This window comes from Centrocercus urophasianus, unplaced genomic scaffold (assembly GCF_019232065.1).
Source record: "Centrocercus urophasianus isolate 14NV4802_14NV808 unplaced genomic scaffold, USGS_Curo_1.0 seq_12, whole genome shotgun sequence".
NCBI classification, from domain to species: Eukaryota; Metazoa; Chordata; class Aves; order Galliformes; family Phasianidae; genus Centrocercus; species Centrocercus urophasianus.
In genome coordinates, this window is record NW_024884364.1 from 43,346,816 (window position 1) to 43,364,686 (window position 17,871).

At 38.5% G+C, this 17,871-nt stretch overlaps 1 protein-coding gene across 3 annotated transcripts in view; it reads left to right on the top strand.

The window, feature by feature from the left end:
* SH3KBP1 (SH3 domain containing kinase binding protein 1) overlaps nucleotides 1-17,871 on the top strand; it is a 217,869-nt gene that overhangs the window by 151,703 nt on the left and 48,295 nt on the right. For all 3 annotated transcript variants that reach the window (XM_042809914.1, XM_042809915.1, XM_042809916.1), the window contains 2 exons: nucleotides 9,044-9,119; nucleotides 16,409-16,503. In XM_042809914.1, the coding sequence (XP_042665848.1) occupies nucleotides 9,044-9,119; nucleotides 16,409-16,503 (171 nt within the window). The remainder of the gene's footprint in view (nucleotides 1-9,043; nucleotides 9,120-16,408; nucleotides 16,504-17,871) is intronic.

The following is a 17,871-nucleotide window of genomic DNA, read 5'->3' on the forward strand; positions in this document are numbered from 1 at the left end:
CCGTTTTGTTTCAGCAGCATCTACCTAATCTAAGCTCTTCCATTGGCTTTCTTAATATTAGCCTTTTTGGAAGGCAGATTTTGAGTTCATTAGCTGTTTGAAACTGGCATAACTGGCAGCATCAAATGTCAGAAGTCCAAATTTCAAAGAAATAGGAATCTTACAAAGTGTCTGAGTTAAGATATATAGGTTTCTCTCCTGTCAGCTCTAATATATGAGGAGAAAACAGCCTATCTGTTGCCTTCCTTGTCCATAATTTAAGATTTGTCAGGATACCAAGTTATTAAAGCTTTGGAGTCTGAACTCATCTGCTGGTAGAATAGGTACACGGTGGAGAGTAATGATGGAAAAAACAAGATGTACACTGTTCTGCTTTCCGAGCTACAGAGTTTTCATGAATATGACAGCGTGGGTTCCTTCCGACTGGGGATGTTCTATGATTCTATGATTTAATTGTTTGTATTCATTGAAGCTTTGTTCCTACACCTCATTTTTATCCAAGAAGTTAAAACAAAAATTTTGCATCTCATATTTTACCTACTTATTTGTTTGAATGTTATTTGAAATAGCACATGTTTCTCAAGGGACTTGCATGAGGCTGATGGAGATAGTCTTCATCTGTGTTTTTATGGACTGCTGGTGGTCTGTTAAACACCTGCTAGTTTTAGTGCGTGGATGGCTGGATGGGACATTTGGCTTAGGTCATTTTTAATGCAGCTTAACAGCTGGAAACAAGAACTACAGTAATTTTCCATTTAAGCAGTTCTGAAATTGCTGAAGAGTAGTTTTGTATTTGCAAATGGGAAGTTAGGAATCTGTGAAACAGTCCCTCTAATTAGATGTCTTGCACACTATGAAGATTTGAGTCTCTCCAAAATATAAATTACATGAATGTGAAGGACATAAACGGTTACAGCTCAGCATAAACATCAGTATCATCACTGAGGGAGTAGTGTGAATTAATGCAGTGAAATACTGCACCTATTGTGTCTCTGAAGACACCTTAAGTCTATAGCACTTTATCAGAGTAAAATCGGAGGCATTTAAAGCCTTGCCAGGATTACCTGACAGAGCCTGATTTGTTTAGCATGTAGGCGACTTGTTGTACACCATTCACTGACTGTGTTGTGATGTACTTCATTCATCTTACAGGTCGTGAAAAGACTGAGATGTCTAAAGAAAATATGCAATTCTGTATTACTTTGTTGTGGATTTTTCATTACAGTAGCTGTTATGTTTGGTTTTGTAATCTTTTAGATTTACAGGAAGTTTCTGGACTCTGGGACCTACAGAAGGGGGACCAGGGAGCCAAGTTTATATATACCATAAATCACTTTTTACTCTGTAATTTCTCAATTGAAAATGTTTGTACTGGCCTACAAATCAGTGGATTTAAATTAATTAAGAGTTGCTGCTTTGTGGTTTTTAAGAATTGTCTCATTATTCTCTCAATATATATGTTTGTTTTCCCCATGGGCCTGATTTGTCTTTGATAGAAAAAGTTAGTTTGAGGGGAGCAGAAGAACTGGTGTAAGCCTTTGAAGTTTCTCTTGTGTTATCACTTTGTTTTTATGTCACCTTGCTTTATTTAGATTTACTTCCTGAAGTGTACCACGTTCAATATTCCATTTCCATATGTTCAAAGAATGACGTTTTCAGGATATTAAAAGATCTTGAGACATTTGTAATCCAGATCATTCTTAGGCTCATATTGTACCTCCAAACAGTTCAATACTGGCAAGCCTGGGGAAATGTATGAGATGAGGGTAAACTTAGAGAGCTTTTGTGGTGAGTGTTCACAGCCTCCAGTGATTTTTAACTGTGTGTTTTATAACCTTAATGGATTTTTTCTTTCCTCTTCAGATCTAGTCATATTCATTTCACATAAATGATCTATAAAATCGCATTTAGTTGTAACGCAGCAAAAACAGGTTCTGGGTAAAACCCTAAATTTTGAAATTTCTTTTGAATAGCTAAGGTAAATTATCATTACAATTGCAAATAATCACAACTAATTTACTTAATAGATGAAATTTAATTAAAACAAGATAAAAATATTAACTCCAAATAAAAATTGCATCTCCTGGTGCTTGGACTAAAAAACCAATAACAACAACAGCAGAAACACCTCAGAAATTTAAGAGAGACGGGAATCTTCTTGAGAGAGTCCAGTGAAGGACACAGAGATGATGATGAGAGGCCTGGAGCATCTCCTGAATGAGAGAAGGCTGGGAGACCTGGAGCTGTTCAGCCTGGAGAAGAGAAGGCTGAGGGGGGATCTTATCCATGCTGATATCTACAGGGCAGGAGTCAAGTGAATGGGGTCGGGCTCTTTTTTGTGGTAGCCAGTGACAGGACAAAAGGCAATGGGCACAAACTGAAACACAGGAAATTCCATAAGGACATGAGGAAAAAATTCCTTACTTTGAAGGTAACGGAGCCCTGGAACAGATGGCCCAGAGAGACTGGGGAGTTTCCTTTTCCAGAGATATTCAAAACCTGCCAGAATGCTTTCCTGTGTAACCTACTGTAGGGAACCTGCTTTAGCAGGCGTTGAACTGGGTGATCTCCAGAGGTCCCTTCTAGCCCCTGTGATTCTGTTTAGAACCACATGAATCATTTTCTGTCTGTCCTAGTAATTGATTTTGTAGGCCTTCTTTGTATATCATTTCTAAATACTTTTCAACCCAGTTAAGTAAAGCACTGGTAACTTCCTTCATTAAATGTTTTAGAAGTTAGTTGTTTTGAAAAATGTAACCGTTTGTAATCAAAGCAGATGTGACCATTCTTGAAGTATTTACAGCTTTTTGCTCTTGTTTTGTTCTTTACCCATGATGTAGTTCATGCAGTTTAACTGATGAGAAGAGGTAGTTTTGCTTCTTATGTTGGTTGTAAAAAAATATGCCAGAAGAATAGGTGTCTGAGAGAAATCAGAAAACAAACCCCAGTAAAATCATGTTTTGTTTTAAAATTTCCCCTATTTGGACACCTTTGTGCTGTTTCCTTCTGTTTGTTTACTTTCCTGCTTGCTTGTTTGCTTATATTCCAGTGTCCTGACTGTCAGTGCATCCCAGATACAGCAATTGCAAGGTGCTGTCACATTCAGTACTCCATTTCTAGGGCACCAAGTGAATTGAGTGTGGTATAATGTAATCATAGCCTGTTTACCATTTTGTGGAATGAGAATTAGAGCATAGTAATACAATTTAGACTATGATGCTAATTTAGTCCCCTTTTTTGTTGTTGTTTTTTTGTTTTTGTTTTGTTTTGATTTTGCATTCATGAAATAATGCTTGTAACTGGGGAAAGCCTATCAATTTCTGTGTGAACACTAGAAAACATTTTCCCCACATACCTTGAGAATTTTTGCATATGCAGCCTGATTTCAAAAGCCGTTTACGTTTGAGCAGGGTATAGTTGTTGACTGCATCAGTGTTCCTTTTCTGTAAAGTGGTGCTAGAGCAGTAGCCAGTTCCCAGAAGAGACCAGTGAGCAGTTACAGAACCCCAAATGGCTGTTGATTGCTGACTAAAACAGCTTGCCCACTTTGTCAGAACTTATTAGCTGTGTCAAGAGTCATGCTGCTGGCTGAAATTACACTGACTTTTAAGGAGATCCGGTGGGATGAAGTCTTTACTTTTGTTTCTTTGGTAAGACCAAGATGTTACTCAAAGGGACATTTTTGTTATGAGTTTAGGTGATTCTCACTAGGCAGAAAAGTATTAAGGTACCAGTTCGCATGCCTGTCACAGAACCTAAATACAAGATTTTATAACTTTTCATGGGTAAAACTTTTCATAGGATTTATTTCTTTGCAAAGACACGCTTGAGATGTGTAAGTAGCTGTCATTCAGGAGCTGTTCATCCAAGTCCAAAAGTGTTCTAGTTGGAAGTTGGAAGTTGGAAGTTGGAAGAAATGCACGTTTACCTTCCGGAATATGAGATAAATGCTCGTAAACTTCTTTGGATGTACACCATACCTGATCCTGCGGTTACAGCACCAGTTCTTTATGGAAGCATCACCTGGTGTGTAGAGCCGTGTATCTGAACATCATTCCTATTTCATTTTTTGAATGTTGTAGAAGCCAACACTGTTGCAGCGTTTACTTGGTTTGCCTTGAGCATGATCCTTTGGAGTTACTGAAGCACACTGAGATGCTTACCATACTTTCCTGATGAGCTTGAGCTGGTATAAATGAGCACTGCTGCTGGTTTTCACCTTACCCCTATATGCACTAATTTCCATGCCTCAGTTCTATACCAGTAGTTTGTGCAGCTATTGAGGGAAGCAGATAACTTGCAAACTCTTTTCTTCTTTCTTCCCATCTACAACACATTTTAACAGAGGCTAGTTCTCTCCTCTCCCACTGCAGAGGGAGGTAACAGGAGTTGGTAACTGAAGGTGGCTCCTCTGCATTTGGCCACCTTGAGTGGGTAGCCTTGGGCAACACTGGAGCTGCTCCTTCTCTTGCTCACAGCAGTTATGAGACATGCTGCATCCTGCCACTCTGTGCAAGCTTGAAGAAAACAAGCAAGCAGAAGAATAAAAGCTATTTTGCTTGCCTGTCCTTGTGACAGTGTGTTTGTAATTGAGGACTCGATGAACACTTGTTTCCTGCCTCGTTCATTCATCTAACCTAGTTTAAGGAAATTACCTTGTGTTGTGGTTGGAATTTCCTCATAGGTGATATCGACAGACATGTGTGCGGCTTGGGCAGCTGGAGCTCTCCATATTAGCTGTGCATGCATTGAACAGACTGTATCTATCCAGCTGATACTAAAAATATTACTAATTATAGTTCAGAAGCATGTGGATGGTATTTATACCAAAGCATGGATGAGTAGAAAGTTGGCAGGAGGAAGAAGCTATTTAGACAACGAAGTCGGTCAAATGTGCAAGCAGGTACTTATTCACACTGTCCCTAAAGAATTTTTATTTTCTCTATAAAGGCTTCTTAAAATTCCCATTACCCTTTTTGAAGTGCTGTGTGATGACCTTTTAGGAAAACACTTAACTCTGTCCTTTTGGGAAACCCCAGGGTAGTAAATACTTGGTCATACTGTCACAGAAAGTATTTCATCTGGAGCTGAAGGTTGGTGTCTCGGTGAAAAAAAAAATTCCAGATGTCTCTCTTATTTTACAGGTCTCTGACAAAGTAAGGGCATTTGGACATCTGAAAACCTTCTGTTTTTGTTTTTTTTTTAATGTTAGCACTCTTAATGTTTTTCTGAATTTGGGGTAGTCCAGGTTGGAAGCAAAAAGGACTTGATAATGTGCCATAAACACTGGAAACGTTGGGAAAAAAAAAAACAGCAAACCAATTTGACTCCTCTCCCTCCCTCCCCCCCCCCACCAAAACACCAATGTTAAATATGCTCACCAAGAAGCTTGTTTATATGTAGACTCATCCACGCCTGGAAGAATCTAGCAGCTGTTTCTATTTCTTTGTGAGAAAAATGCTCTCAGTTACGAAATGGTGCATCAGGAGTACAATAAAGAATAAAGCTTTTATATTTTTGCTACCACTGGGCTTAGATTTGCACATAAACCTATGTATAAAGAAAATTCTGATGCACGTGAACAACATTCAGAAATAGTAGTTGAATGTTAAAGGAAGTATTGTAGTCGAAGAAACGTGGTGCATTTATTCCCCTGACCCAATCCATGAGGTTTTCTGACACTTCTCGACTCTATTCTTCCTCTGTATAAAAGCATCAGTGCGTTTTGTTATATTTTCGCTATTCAACCTGACAAATGATATTAAGCTTAAAAACAGCAGTGTTTCCAGCTCATACGGATGAATCCATGAATATTCTGTGTCTTCCTTAAGAACATCTTCACAGAGTTTTATTTTCAAATAACAGTCCCAAAGTATTTTATCTGGAATAAGGACTTCAATATGCCTTCCAGAATAAATCCTGATGCTGAGTAAACCATTTCTTTCCCTTTATTACTGGGTACGTAAGCTGTTCCTAGGAGAAACCCATATTTTTTAAAGGGGGGTGAAAGGATAATTATGTTCCTGTAGTACAAAGAAGTATTACAGAATCTTCCATGTCAACCTAGCTGGTGCTTAAGTGACAGTTTGATGTGAATTTTCAGATGAAATCTTCTAGAGATACAGGACCTGCGTAACTAAAGTAAATAGACAAGTCAGTTTCCAGCAACAACAATGAAAAACCCTGAAATACAATTTTAAAATATCCTGGAGGAGGAAACTTGTGCACAGGTCTACTTTTCTTCCTGTGGTCAGGGTTGAATAGTTGCAGGGAAGTGCAACTGTTTTCTCATGTGCCCTCACATGAGAAAAATTCACGTATATACTGTGCGCTGTCTGCTTTAGTTTTTTGGTGTTGCTCTCTGTCACAAGGATTGCCAACAAGACAAAGTACATAAATGAAGGGAAATATAAAAATTTAGGTTATGCTGTGACCTCATCCGAGAGACTTTGTGTACCACCTCAGTCATTTCTGTAATCACTGTTAATTCAGTATCAGAGGAAACTGCTCTGCAGTGATAGGGATTTGTAGTGTACCACATCGCCATCAAGGCCTCTGCCATTAAACTGAACCTGTGATTTAATGGGCGACTGTCTTTCCATAGACTTCATAAAACCAAGCTAGTTTTAGACTGGCAAGTTGCTGCTTAAATCTCTGTCAACCTTCTGAATATCTGTAGACCAGATCACGGTCATTATTCATGCTTCTATCAGCTGCTTCTGCAGCAAGAAGAATTCTCATCCCCTTTCATCTTTAGGATTTGTTTGCCAGGCGATTAGAGGGATTTGTGTCTGACAGCCACATAATCTAATTACACTTGCCTTGCAGAAATAGTGAGATTAAATTCAGTCCATGTTGTTGTTGCATTCTGGTGTGTGTTGGGGAGTTAACCTGGCCATGGAATCAGGACATCTGAACTCAGTTTCCAACACATGTTTCTTGTGTGACGGGACCTAAAAGTAATGTAGGTTGAACTTGGCTGACTGCCACCACTTAGAAAGGAGACTTAGCAGTCAGCATGCTGGAGGAGCATAGAGGGAAAGAAGTGTCTCTGAAGCACTAGACCAGGGATACTAAGGTAGAGGAGAATCTGATTCTCTCTTTGCTGATTCCGAGAGCTCTCTGCAGCCAAGATTTCAAGATATACAGAGACAGGGAAAATGCAGAAATTTGCTTGCATTTGCAGCCTGGTGGTTAGGAAGGGCTCTTTCAGGAGGGGGGGTTATTATGGGCCTTCTGGTTCATGCTGCAAAAATTGCTTTCTGACCTGCCTCCTAACTCCAAATAACCAGCAGCATCGTTTGGGTGATGTTTGATTTTCTGCTCCCAAGGAGTCAATTGGTTCCTCATGCTGATACATCACCTGCACTACACCATATAAGCAGATGAGTGAATGTATTCAAGCATTAAACTTGCATCTACTTCTATAAAATAAGAAGTCTCAAATTTCGTTTTACATTGCAGCTTGTCTGTTGTACTGGAATACACTACTTCCTTCCTCCTATTTCCTGGATGCTTTCCTGGCTACATTTTAGGTTTAATCCAAAAGGAATTAGGTGCTTTGTCTGTGTGAATGCTTAGTAGCTTCAGATTCTTCCTGCATCTCTTCCAGTGCAGTTTTTGTTGCTTTCCAGCTGGATCTCAGACTCAGCTCTTCATCTTCATCTTTCTTGGCTTAGTTTCTTCAGCACAGCCAGCCCATGCTCTTTCCTTGAATTTTGTTGTCTCCTCATTTGCAGGAGTCTGACATCTCTGGTTGTTCTGTTACCTGTCTGATTGCTGCTGCAGACAATTCTTCTCTCTTGTCGTTCCTACCTCAGCAAAGAAGTTAGGAGGTTCTGTAGAATTTTGTTCTCATTCCCAGCACATAAAAAACTCAGGATTGGAAGCAGAGTTACAAGCCCATCATTGTTTCTTTTGCCACTTACAAGTTAAGTAGCAGCAAGACACTTGAGGGTATTGCAATTTGTAGTTTGTCTTGCTTGTCAACACACATTTGATGACTGTCGTGTGCACAGCTCTCCAAATTGCTTCTCTTCCAGCTGCACTTTCTTTTGCCAGCCAGAAGCACCCATGTTTGTTCCTTTCCATAGAAAAGTTTTGGCACAGCATAAAAAATGGAGCTCTTCTTATTTTTTGTGTACGCTGAAACTTTTGAGCTATTTAAACTGCTATATTCCTATTGCTTATCATATTGGCCAGTGTTTTATTCACCAGCGTTTTCAAGACTAAGTATTAGCTGTCTTGCCTCTTACTTTGAAAGTCACTGCAGTATGGAGTACTTTTTCTTGTGTTTATATATTTCTAGTATGCTGAACTATAGCTTGGGCTTATAAGTACTCATATAAAGAAATAATAATTTTATTTATATTGTCAACTACATGTGATCTGGATTTTCAAGCTAGACGGCTTTCCTGATAGGAAGAGAGGAGGTGGCATGCATGTAAGTTGGTTAAGATGCCTGAAGATGATTATCAACAATTCTATTGCACTGTGGGCAAACAATGTTTTCTGCTGTTCTTTCAGAGTAGCTGAGGTTGATAATTGATAATTATCATAATAATCCTCTGTAAAGTAGTTATTTTTGCTTAAAGCAAGCAAAAATATGGAACATATAAAGAGATGTCAACTTAAAAGTCGCAGTCAGCGTGAAATGACTGAGATGAATGCTCCCGGTATGGAAAGAAATGAAGGGATTTTTTTTCAGTTCTTTCAATTTTACTGTTGGCACCGAATCCACAAATGAAACTTCTGTGACTTTACCCTAATGCTGTGTTAAGGAGTTGATGGTTAAAAATATTAGTAAACAAAATTTCAAGGGAGGATTTGAGGATTATTATGGGTCTTATACTTTTGTTGTTTAAAAAAAAAAAAAAAAACTAACAAATATCCTACAAACAAATCTCTGTACAGTTCAGTTTGCCTCTGTTTCTTTTCTGTCTCTATTCCTATATTTTGCATTTCCATTAAATTTTTTTTGTTATCTGACTTTTAAATGAACCTCCAGATCTTAAAGGAGAATAACTATTTTTTTTTTTTTCAGAGTGTTGGGAAGAAAGTACCTCCAGCCACAGCAACTCAGGAGCCAACAAAAACAGAAGCGGACAGCAGAACAAAAAGTAGGTTTCATAGCTTTTGCTTCTTTGCACTTTGTGCTATTGAGCCTCTTAAAAGATAACTGAGCACTTTTCCTGGTTTTGGCTAGAAGAGTAGTATCTTGTACGTATGAAAAGCAAGGATGCAGATGGATATATTTAGGACAGACTTTGAGTAGGTGGTACACAGACAGAATATTTTGTTTCACAGAATCCTCTGAATTGTTTCTGCTTTGATAGTCCTACCTTGAGTTTCCTGACATTGAAATCAAGTTAAATTACATGATCAGCTTTTGGCCTGCAGGATGCTTTGGAACATGTCAGAGTTTAGTTAAGATCCAACTTCAGTTGTCGTAACTTGTAGGAAGGTCATAGAAAAATATCTGTGGTTCTGAGCACTCTTACTTTTTCCTCTTTTTTCTTTGTTTCTGTAGCAGACATATTTGTGTGGGTGGTACAGAGTCAACGAACTTTGGTTTTATTTAGTTATTTAGATGTTTAGTAGAGCAAAAAGGAATAATTAAATCTTCTAGAAAGGTCTCAGAGCAGTTGTAAGAGAATGCCAAGTCCTTTGTTTTAATTCATATGAAGTTATGGCTAAACGTTATAGATACTTGTAGGAAACAATAAGAGGGAAGAGAACATAGCCATATATTAGAAAAGAAATGGCTTATAATATAAGGTATTGAGTTTTTAAGTCCTTCCGTGACATGTTTGCCTTTTTAGATAGTTAACAGATAGTGTTTTGTCTCAGAACTGAAATACCAACTGAGGAAGGACAAGGAGTAGCAGGAAAATAGAAGCTATCTGGCAGAAGTATGCAGGAACGACCACATGCTATCAGCTCAGAATTTCAAAAGCAGCTTGAAACAGCTTAGTGAGTTACTGTTACTGTTCATTAACTGGACCATGGTAATTGACTTTCTGCATCCTCTTATCTTGTTCCCTTTGTGAAGTAAGGCTGTTAATGTGAAGTGCTGCAATAACTCATTTGCCTGGAGGAAATGAGTTTTAAATATTGCAAAGCGTGCAAACTGGTACTGTAGAGTAGGACTTCAGAATGAATGTGCTTTGGAATTACCTTTCCCAATCTGCAGCTTGATAAGGTTAAGCTGGCCTACAGGTAGGTGTCATCTGAAAGGGTGCTCCCATAGCTTTCCCACCTGTGGCAGCAATGCTTGCACGTTGAGCCAGACAAAGAAATGCTCAATACCTTTCTCCATATTAACTCGTGGGTTTTTTTGGCAGCTCAAACTGATTACAAAATCACACCCCATGGTACTGAAGCTTCATGCTTGCACCACGTATAAACAAACGTGAAAGCCTCCAGCAAGGGCTGGAGAACTCTGCCTTCCACAGTGACACACTGTACCCCTCCCTCTTAGACTTGAGCTTTTTTCACTTTGGCCTGGAATGGCGGAGTACCAGGTGTCCTTGGAGCCTTTAATTGCTAAACTGAACAAGGTACTGTGCCGTTCTCCAAAGGTGTAGTTTGAAATGCAAGCTTAGTATGGAGAGGGAGCTCATGGGTATGTGGTTTGGATTCCCTTGTGATTGCTGCCAGAGATGTATGCTTGAAGCAAGAGAAATTGCATTGGTAGAGGGGTAGTAATATGTTTTTTCATTTTCCTCCTGTTTCTTTTCATGACTGATGCTGTTGTTCCTTATTCTGTACTGGATAAAAAAAGCTCTTTCACTGTGGACTAGCCTACTGAGCCAGAAAAAGAGAGCAGCACCACCTTCCTTTTGTGCACAGGGGGCTACGTTGAGGACTGCTGGTTGCTGACTTCTCTCACATCTTGATAAATGAGTCTGCTTTTTTTCCTATACCTGTCCCAGTGAGATGAGGGAATGGTTGGCACTTGAACATGGATGCCATTTGCTCCCTGGTATGCACAAGATGGCCCAAGTTTTGCAGTAGGATAAGCTGGTCAGAGCAAAGATAACTGTGTGTTCCATAGATGCATCTCCCAGCAGTCTGCTATGTGAATTTCCTTAAGAAATGACCTTCAGAATTTGTTAAATTCTTAAGATCTTTACTATGGGAGTGATGAGGTGCTGGAGCAGGCTGCCCAGAGAGGTTGTGGATGCCCCGTCCCTGGAGGTGTTCAAGGCTGGGTTGGATGGGGCCCTGGGCAGCCTGGTCTAGAACTAAATGTGGAGGTTGGTGGCCCTGCCTGTGGTGGGGGGGTTGGAGATTCATGATCCTTGAGGTCCTTTCCAACCTGGACCATTCTGTGATTCTGATTCTGTGAAATAAATAGCTGATCATTATCAAAATCAAAGAGAAGACAGAATGGCTTCTGCTCTAACACACAGTACAGCAAAAGCACAAAGACTTAGAGAGCTCTAGTGGTCCCTTGGAAAACAGAAAGGGAAAGGAAATGTCAGTAACTTTTTAGGAATAAAAGAATGCATCTTTGAATAGAAGAGGGAAGAACTGTTTGTTTTAGGTTTGTGCCTGCATGGTCTTCTAGGGGAATAAATCTGCTGTTGAATTTTCAACTGTTTTATATGTGGCTCAGACTTATGTGTATTTATACTTATACAGGATAAAAACCTCTGGGGTGATGAGATTATTTATCTTATTATTTATTTTGCAATGAAATAGCTTGCCTTTACTTTAAGTGTCTTGCAGTGGAAAGGCTGTTTTGTAGATAATACATATCAATTTTCAAGTAGCTCTGCTGGATTTTGGAATTCAGCAAAGCATTCACAGTGACTGACAGAACCATTACAGCTTACTGAGACTGCAAAAATGGAGTGTAAGTGCACAGACAGCAAAAAAGCAACGACAGTGAGTCAGAAAGCGCACTGACCGTGATACTTAATTTGATTACTCCACTCACTGATTATTTACAGTTCGTGTTAACCAATTACATAATAGGAATACCAAAATCCTAGCAAGTGCTAAGCTTCTTGCATGACGATAGAGTATGAGGAGCTGCTGAGTCTGGATTAATGAGGCCCTAATTAGTTCCGGATATTTTTGTTTTGTTTTGTTTAATGAGGTGGTGTTTTGATCCTTTGAGTCTGTTGCAGTTCCATGAAATTTTTTTAGTGCTATCCATTTATGAATCTTGAAGGCAGTGATTAATGATAAAGCCAAATTCTGCTGAGTTGTTGGGTTTTTTTTTCCCATCTGTTTTATGTTTTTGGTAACAATTATGTAATTTTTCCCTAGACACTGTAGATTTTGTTCAATTTCAGAAAGCCTTTATTTGAGCAGTAGTTAAAAAGAGGAAGCTTAAACCCAAAGATAACTAAATTAATGCTGCTAGTTTTCTCACTTAATATTTCTGTATGATTTAGACTTCATCGAAGGAGAAATATTTAAGCCTCAAAAATCAGCTATATCTGATGGTTGTTTGCTTTACTAAAAACTAACTATCAATTTCTGAAAAGCCAGACAGGTAAATTCAATGCCCGGTAGTAAGATTATGTGAGATGGAGCAGATTTTCCCTTGAGGCAGAACAGATGTTGCCTAACACTAAGGAAAGAGCAGCAGAAGTAAGCAGAGGAACCTAGATCATCGTAGCCTAAGAAAAGCAAATTCCAGAGTGAGTATCCCCTGTGCCACTTACGTGAAAGGGTATGTACGTCTGAGGACAGTGGTCTTGAATGTCTCATCTCATTCTATGAGTCTGGCAGAAGAACAAATAGAAGAGGCATCCTTTTAAAATGTGCAGGTTCTGTTGATGCAGTAAATTCAGTTTGCCCAGTTCTGGTTTGGACAGTACAATATTTAACCAGTCTCTCAAAATAAATGTACATCAAGCCACTGCGTTCTGTGGGTGAAGTACAGTGCTTGTGACAGCCTAGATAATGCAGCAGCTGTATTCTGTAGGAAGGCCATCTGTTGCTGCCTTTTTCCCTCTTTGAGGAAATATTTTTCTGAAGCTTAAGGCTGTATCAAATAGCCCATATTTTGAATGCAGGACAGAGTGTGGGTCATAGGTGTTAAAAGAAGATGCATGTTAACTATCCCCCTAAATCATCCAGTTCTTATTAGAGGATAGCCTTATTTATTGTTTGGGGTAGTCCTGAGACTATTTCCTCAGTGTAGCATGGGCAGTGGCAAGCAACTTGTTATAAATATCTAGTTCCTTGCTTGCTGTTTATTCTTGCAGCTTTTGACTGATGAGGATGATTCTGGGAAACTCTTGGGGCTCTGTCAAAGAATCTAGCAATGACTTTGTTCTTCATTTCGAAGGATTGGATTGCAGGGGTTGTGGGCAGAGAAAATAAAGTGCTTGTTGTTGTGTCATCATTGTTTCTAGTCTAGCTGAGACACTGTGGTTCAAAAATCATGGAAGGTACTCGGGGATGCATATTTTTTAATGGTATTGTACCTAGCCCATGCTCTCTCAGCTTAGAATGTATAAGGCAAGAAACTGAACATCTTGCATTAGATCCAACTTGTTTGAGTTTCAAGACATATGGCAAGGTTCATCTGCTCACTCAATCCCCTGAGAAATGTCCATTGTATATGACAGGTTGTTTTCCTTTGCTTGGGAGCAGCTGCAAGTACATAAGCAGAGACTGTGGTCTAAAAGAGTAAATTGTTGTTGAATTATTAAATGAGGACTGAAAAGCTCGTGAATATCGTTTTTCTCCTTCCTTAGTGTTTCCAAGATGTCTACTGCTGGGGGCTTATGGAGAGGTATATTTTTAAAACATATCTTCAGGTCAGAGGAAAGAAAGGGAGGCTTCTGGAAGAACCATCTGTGATTTATAAACCCAGCCTTGGGTATCAAATGTAAAATGCTTAATATTGGTATCTTAGTCTGAAGCTTTAATTTGGCTTAAAACTATTTACCATGCTTGTAATTGGATATGTTACTTTAACCTTTTTTTTTTCCTACTTACAAAAAGCCCAAATTCAGCAAGTTACTGTGTGCTCTCTGCTGTATTTGAAATTAGTATTGCCTTTTATCTTTTTTTTTTCCTTCCTATTTAAACATAACTGTGGAAATTATGTACTATTACATCCTTTTGATATATTGTGCTCTGCTGAGTAAGGACAATTCTTGTACATAAGTTACATGTTTTATTAGATGTTTTTCTTCTTTTATTAATCTGAATTTGGAGGTTCATACTACTTTGAATCCTGTTTGACTTTGGTTTTGCTTACTTAAGTCATGCTAGACCAGCTTTTTCATAAGAGAAGCTTGAAAGCTGACTTTATCCAATCACCCAAATCCAACAGTGTTTTTGAGACCTGGCTCTGTTGCAGTGTGATTCAGAGGGTCCTCACTGGGCAGAGGAACATACTGATTTAGTGTATGTCAATGTGAATCACACTGAAGGAATCCAACCCCATAATGTACATAAACCAAGATATTTTTTCCATGTCAGTGCCTTCATCCTGCGTTCTTGTCCCACTCTCAGTTCTCTCTCATGCTTATCCAAAAATGTCTCCTGGCTCTTTGTGCAGTGCATCAACGTTTGCCTGTGCTCACAGTGGGTTTTTTTGTTTTGTTTTGATTTGGTTTTTTGTGATGGGTCACTTTTTTCTAGCTTAATTCCTTATTTCTCTGCTATCTGAATATTTAAAAAAAAAAAAAAAAAGTCCAGAGTTTGATGTGGAGGGCAGAGAGGTCACGCGATAACAGAGTTATTGATACTAGATCTACAAGGTGAAGATTCATAGCAGTTTCCTATGTATGAAAGACTAGGAGTTTTTCAGTTAGTCTAGCTGGTTCTGACCAGCTACTGACTGTGGCATCCACATTGGCACATACTTTCAGAGGAAGTATTTTAAGAACAGAAGAAAGAGAGCAATTAATTACCTGATTATCAACAGACATTTTTCAACACTAAAACCACAGCCTTCTGTCAACTCTGTTGATCAATGTCTTCATCCTTATTCAAATATACGGCCCCTTAGACAGAAGGAGGAACTGATGAAAATTTGCCCACTACAGGATTCAAGAGACATGAATACCGGACTGTTGCTGATGAAAATGTTCTTTAACTTCAGATGCATGGAATTCATTCACACCTTGGCTGAGAGCTGACCACTTTCAGGATAGTATTATTCCTGTGCATTTCTGGCTGCTCTCTGCTGTTTAGTGATTCGTTCTGCTAGACTTCCCTCCTAATGTGGAGTTTATAGTTAGTCCATGAAGGAACATTGTATTGTAGACGCAGTGTTACTGTAGTGTCCGGAAGACAGGGCAGTGTGCAGATTAAACATCCCAACTGCATCCACAAAGAAAGATCCAAAGCCTTTATTCATATCACAGTGAACTAGCAATTAGACATCCCTTCCATTTTTTGAAATGAGTTGTGATGTAGTGGTTAGAGGCCATCAAAACTGAGACATTTGAGCTTAACTCTTAACTGAGTGTGAGCTTAACTCTTCTAGAAAGTAACATGCGCTTTTTACAAAGGATCCAGTAATTCCTGTGAACATTTCTTTGGTCTTTTTAAGCCTGCTGTTTTAGAATATCACACTGTATACATTATTTAATAGCTGGAATGCACATTCACTTTCTATTTGTTAGACACGCTGACGTAGGAGTATTTGTTGCACAGCAACGTGTTGTAACCTCTTTTCATGACAACTGCTTTTTAAGATTTCTGAATGGGAGTGCTGGCTCCTGTATTTTCTAGATGAAAGTTGGTGCCTTTATTTATAGAATGGAAAGGGAAGAGGAAATGTTAAACTAATATTCAAGTCTTCCTTTGTGCTGAGTATACAGAGGATTTAGTTATGAATGTCTTTACAATTATTAATGTATTACTTCTTTTTTTTATCATTGGTATTGAATTGGAAATGTTTTCTTTCTTGCACACCAGAGATAGATAAGCTATGTTAGCCTACTAGGTCCTTTTTGCTTCCAATTTACATTAGCTGTTTGAGGGCTACACCCGTGGCAGTACTGCAGCAAGTGTCAGACATGGGTCTGACACCTCCAAGGAAAATTGTTTGTGGCAGGTTGCAGTCAGGAGCAATTCTATTTGAGTTAATGATGGATCCAACCACTTATCAAGCAGAGATGCCCAGAGCAGGGTGCCCAGGACCAGCCACATGACTTTCAAAGATCAACAGGGAGGAGTATAATGGAAAATAATGGTTCTAGGGATTGTAGAACTGACTCCACGGTTGACGTGTATGTGAATTCTCATCAGTGTGGAGTTCTTTAAATATTTCATAGCATTTATGAAGTTCTGTACTGCAAAAAGAAAAATGGCAAGAAAATGAAACACCGTGCAGAGACAGTTTGGGATCATTTTATGAAGATTTTCACCCTTGGATAAGCAGTTCTTGTAAGATGATTTATCACATTGAATGTTCTTCTTTCAGCCAAGGAGTATTGCAAAGTGATATTTCCATACGAAGCACAGAATGATGATGAACTCACAATCCGAGAAGGTGATGTCGTCACACTTATCAGTAAGGTAAAAGCAATATTTTTCTCCTATAAACAGGAATCCAGTTTTTAAAATAGACATAATTTGATAACTATAAAATCCATACTTGTACCACCTTAAAATAATGCTATTTTAGCAATGAAACATTAAATAGACAGAAAGATCTGCACATTGCCCTTCTTGTGCTTTATAGCCTTATTTTGATAAGGTTAAGAACAGCAAACAGAAAACTATGGAGTTTACTAGTTTATATAATTTTACCTTGAATACAATAACAGATCTACATCAATTCTAAATTGGTTCTTATAACTAACATAAAATGCTAGAGAATAAAACAGAAGACTCACGAAAGCAGCAAAATTGAATGTCACTGTTAGGTTTGTCTGTTGTCTGTATTGTAGGAATTGTGAATTAGAGTTTTTGGGTTTGGTGGAGATAGTATGCCTAAATTAGTTTAATGAACACTTATTTAAAATATAGTCACCCTTAGCACCACAATGAAGCAGAAAACATGCAGTAGTGATAACTGAAATAAAATAATTTAAGATCTCAATTCTATAAATGATGGGTTTCATAAGAAATTGTTAGCAATTTTGCACCTGGGGAAAAAAAAAGCCTTGAGAAATACATCTGCGACATTGTTCACTCTATACTAAGCTGTTTATAAACTCAGAGGAGATCATATTTGTCCTGAAGAATATGTGTGTAACTAAGCAAAAATAGCGAGACATTTGTAGGAAAATAAATTGAGAATTTAAAAGAACTTGCCTGCATGAAATATCTGTTAGTGGCTACTTAAGCCTAAAAACATCAACATCTTTCTTACCAACATCATTGCAGTGACATTCACTTAGATGGAAAGGGTAGGCCTTCACACTGAGAAACTCTCATGTGTCTGCAGTGTGGATGTATGTGTATGTGCTTGCATTTCTCATCTGCTTTTTCCCCATCGCCATTTTTTTCACTCAAATGTTTATTAGGATGACAAAAAATGTACAGCTGCCAAATGACTCTGGTCTAGCTGTCCTTAAATTCCAGCATTCTCCGGGAGATTTTGTTTCTTAATAATGCGGCTGGAAATGCTGTGGTCAGTCTGAATATTGAATACCAGGATTCGTTCCATGTGCAAACTGATTTGATATTTTTAGTTATAAAAATGTCACCTCTCTTGTTTCACATAGATTAAAGGTAATTAAAATGAGTCAGTTTTGTGTGTAAAGCTGTTGTTTCTAATGCCTGATGTTTTATTATTTCCTTTTCTTTTTACTTTTTGTCATGCTTCCAATCAGTGTAGCCCTTGCCCTCAGTGAGTTTTAAGCTTATCTTGAAAGTTGTTTGGCTTTGCATGATTTAAAATGTTCTGATGTAATAATTTAACAGTGTCTCTGAGCTCAG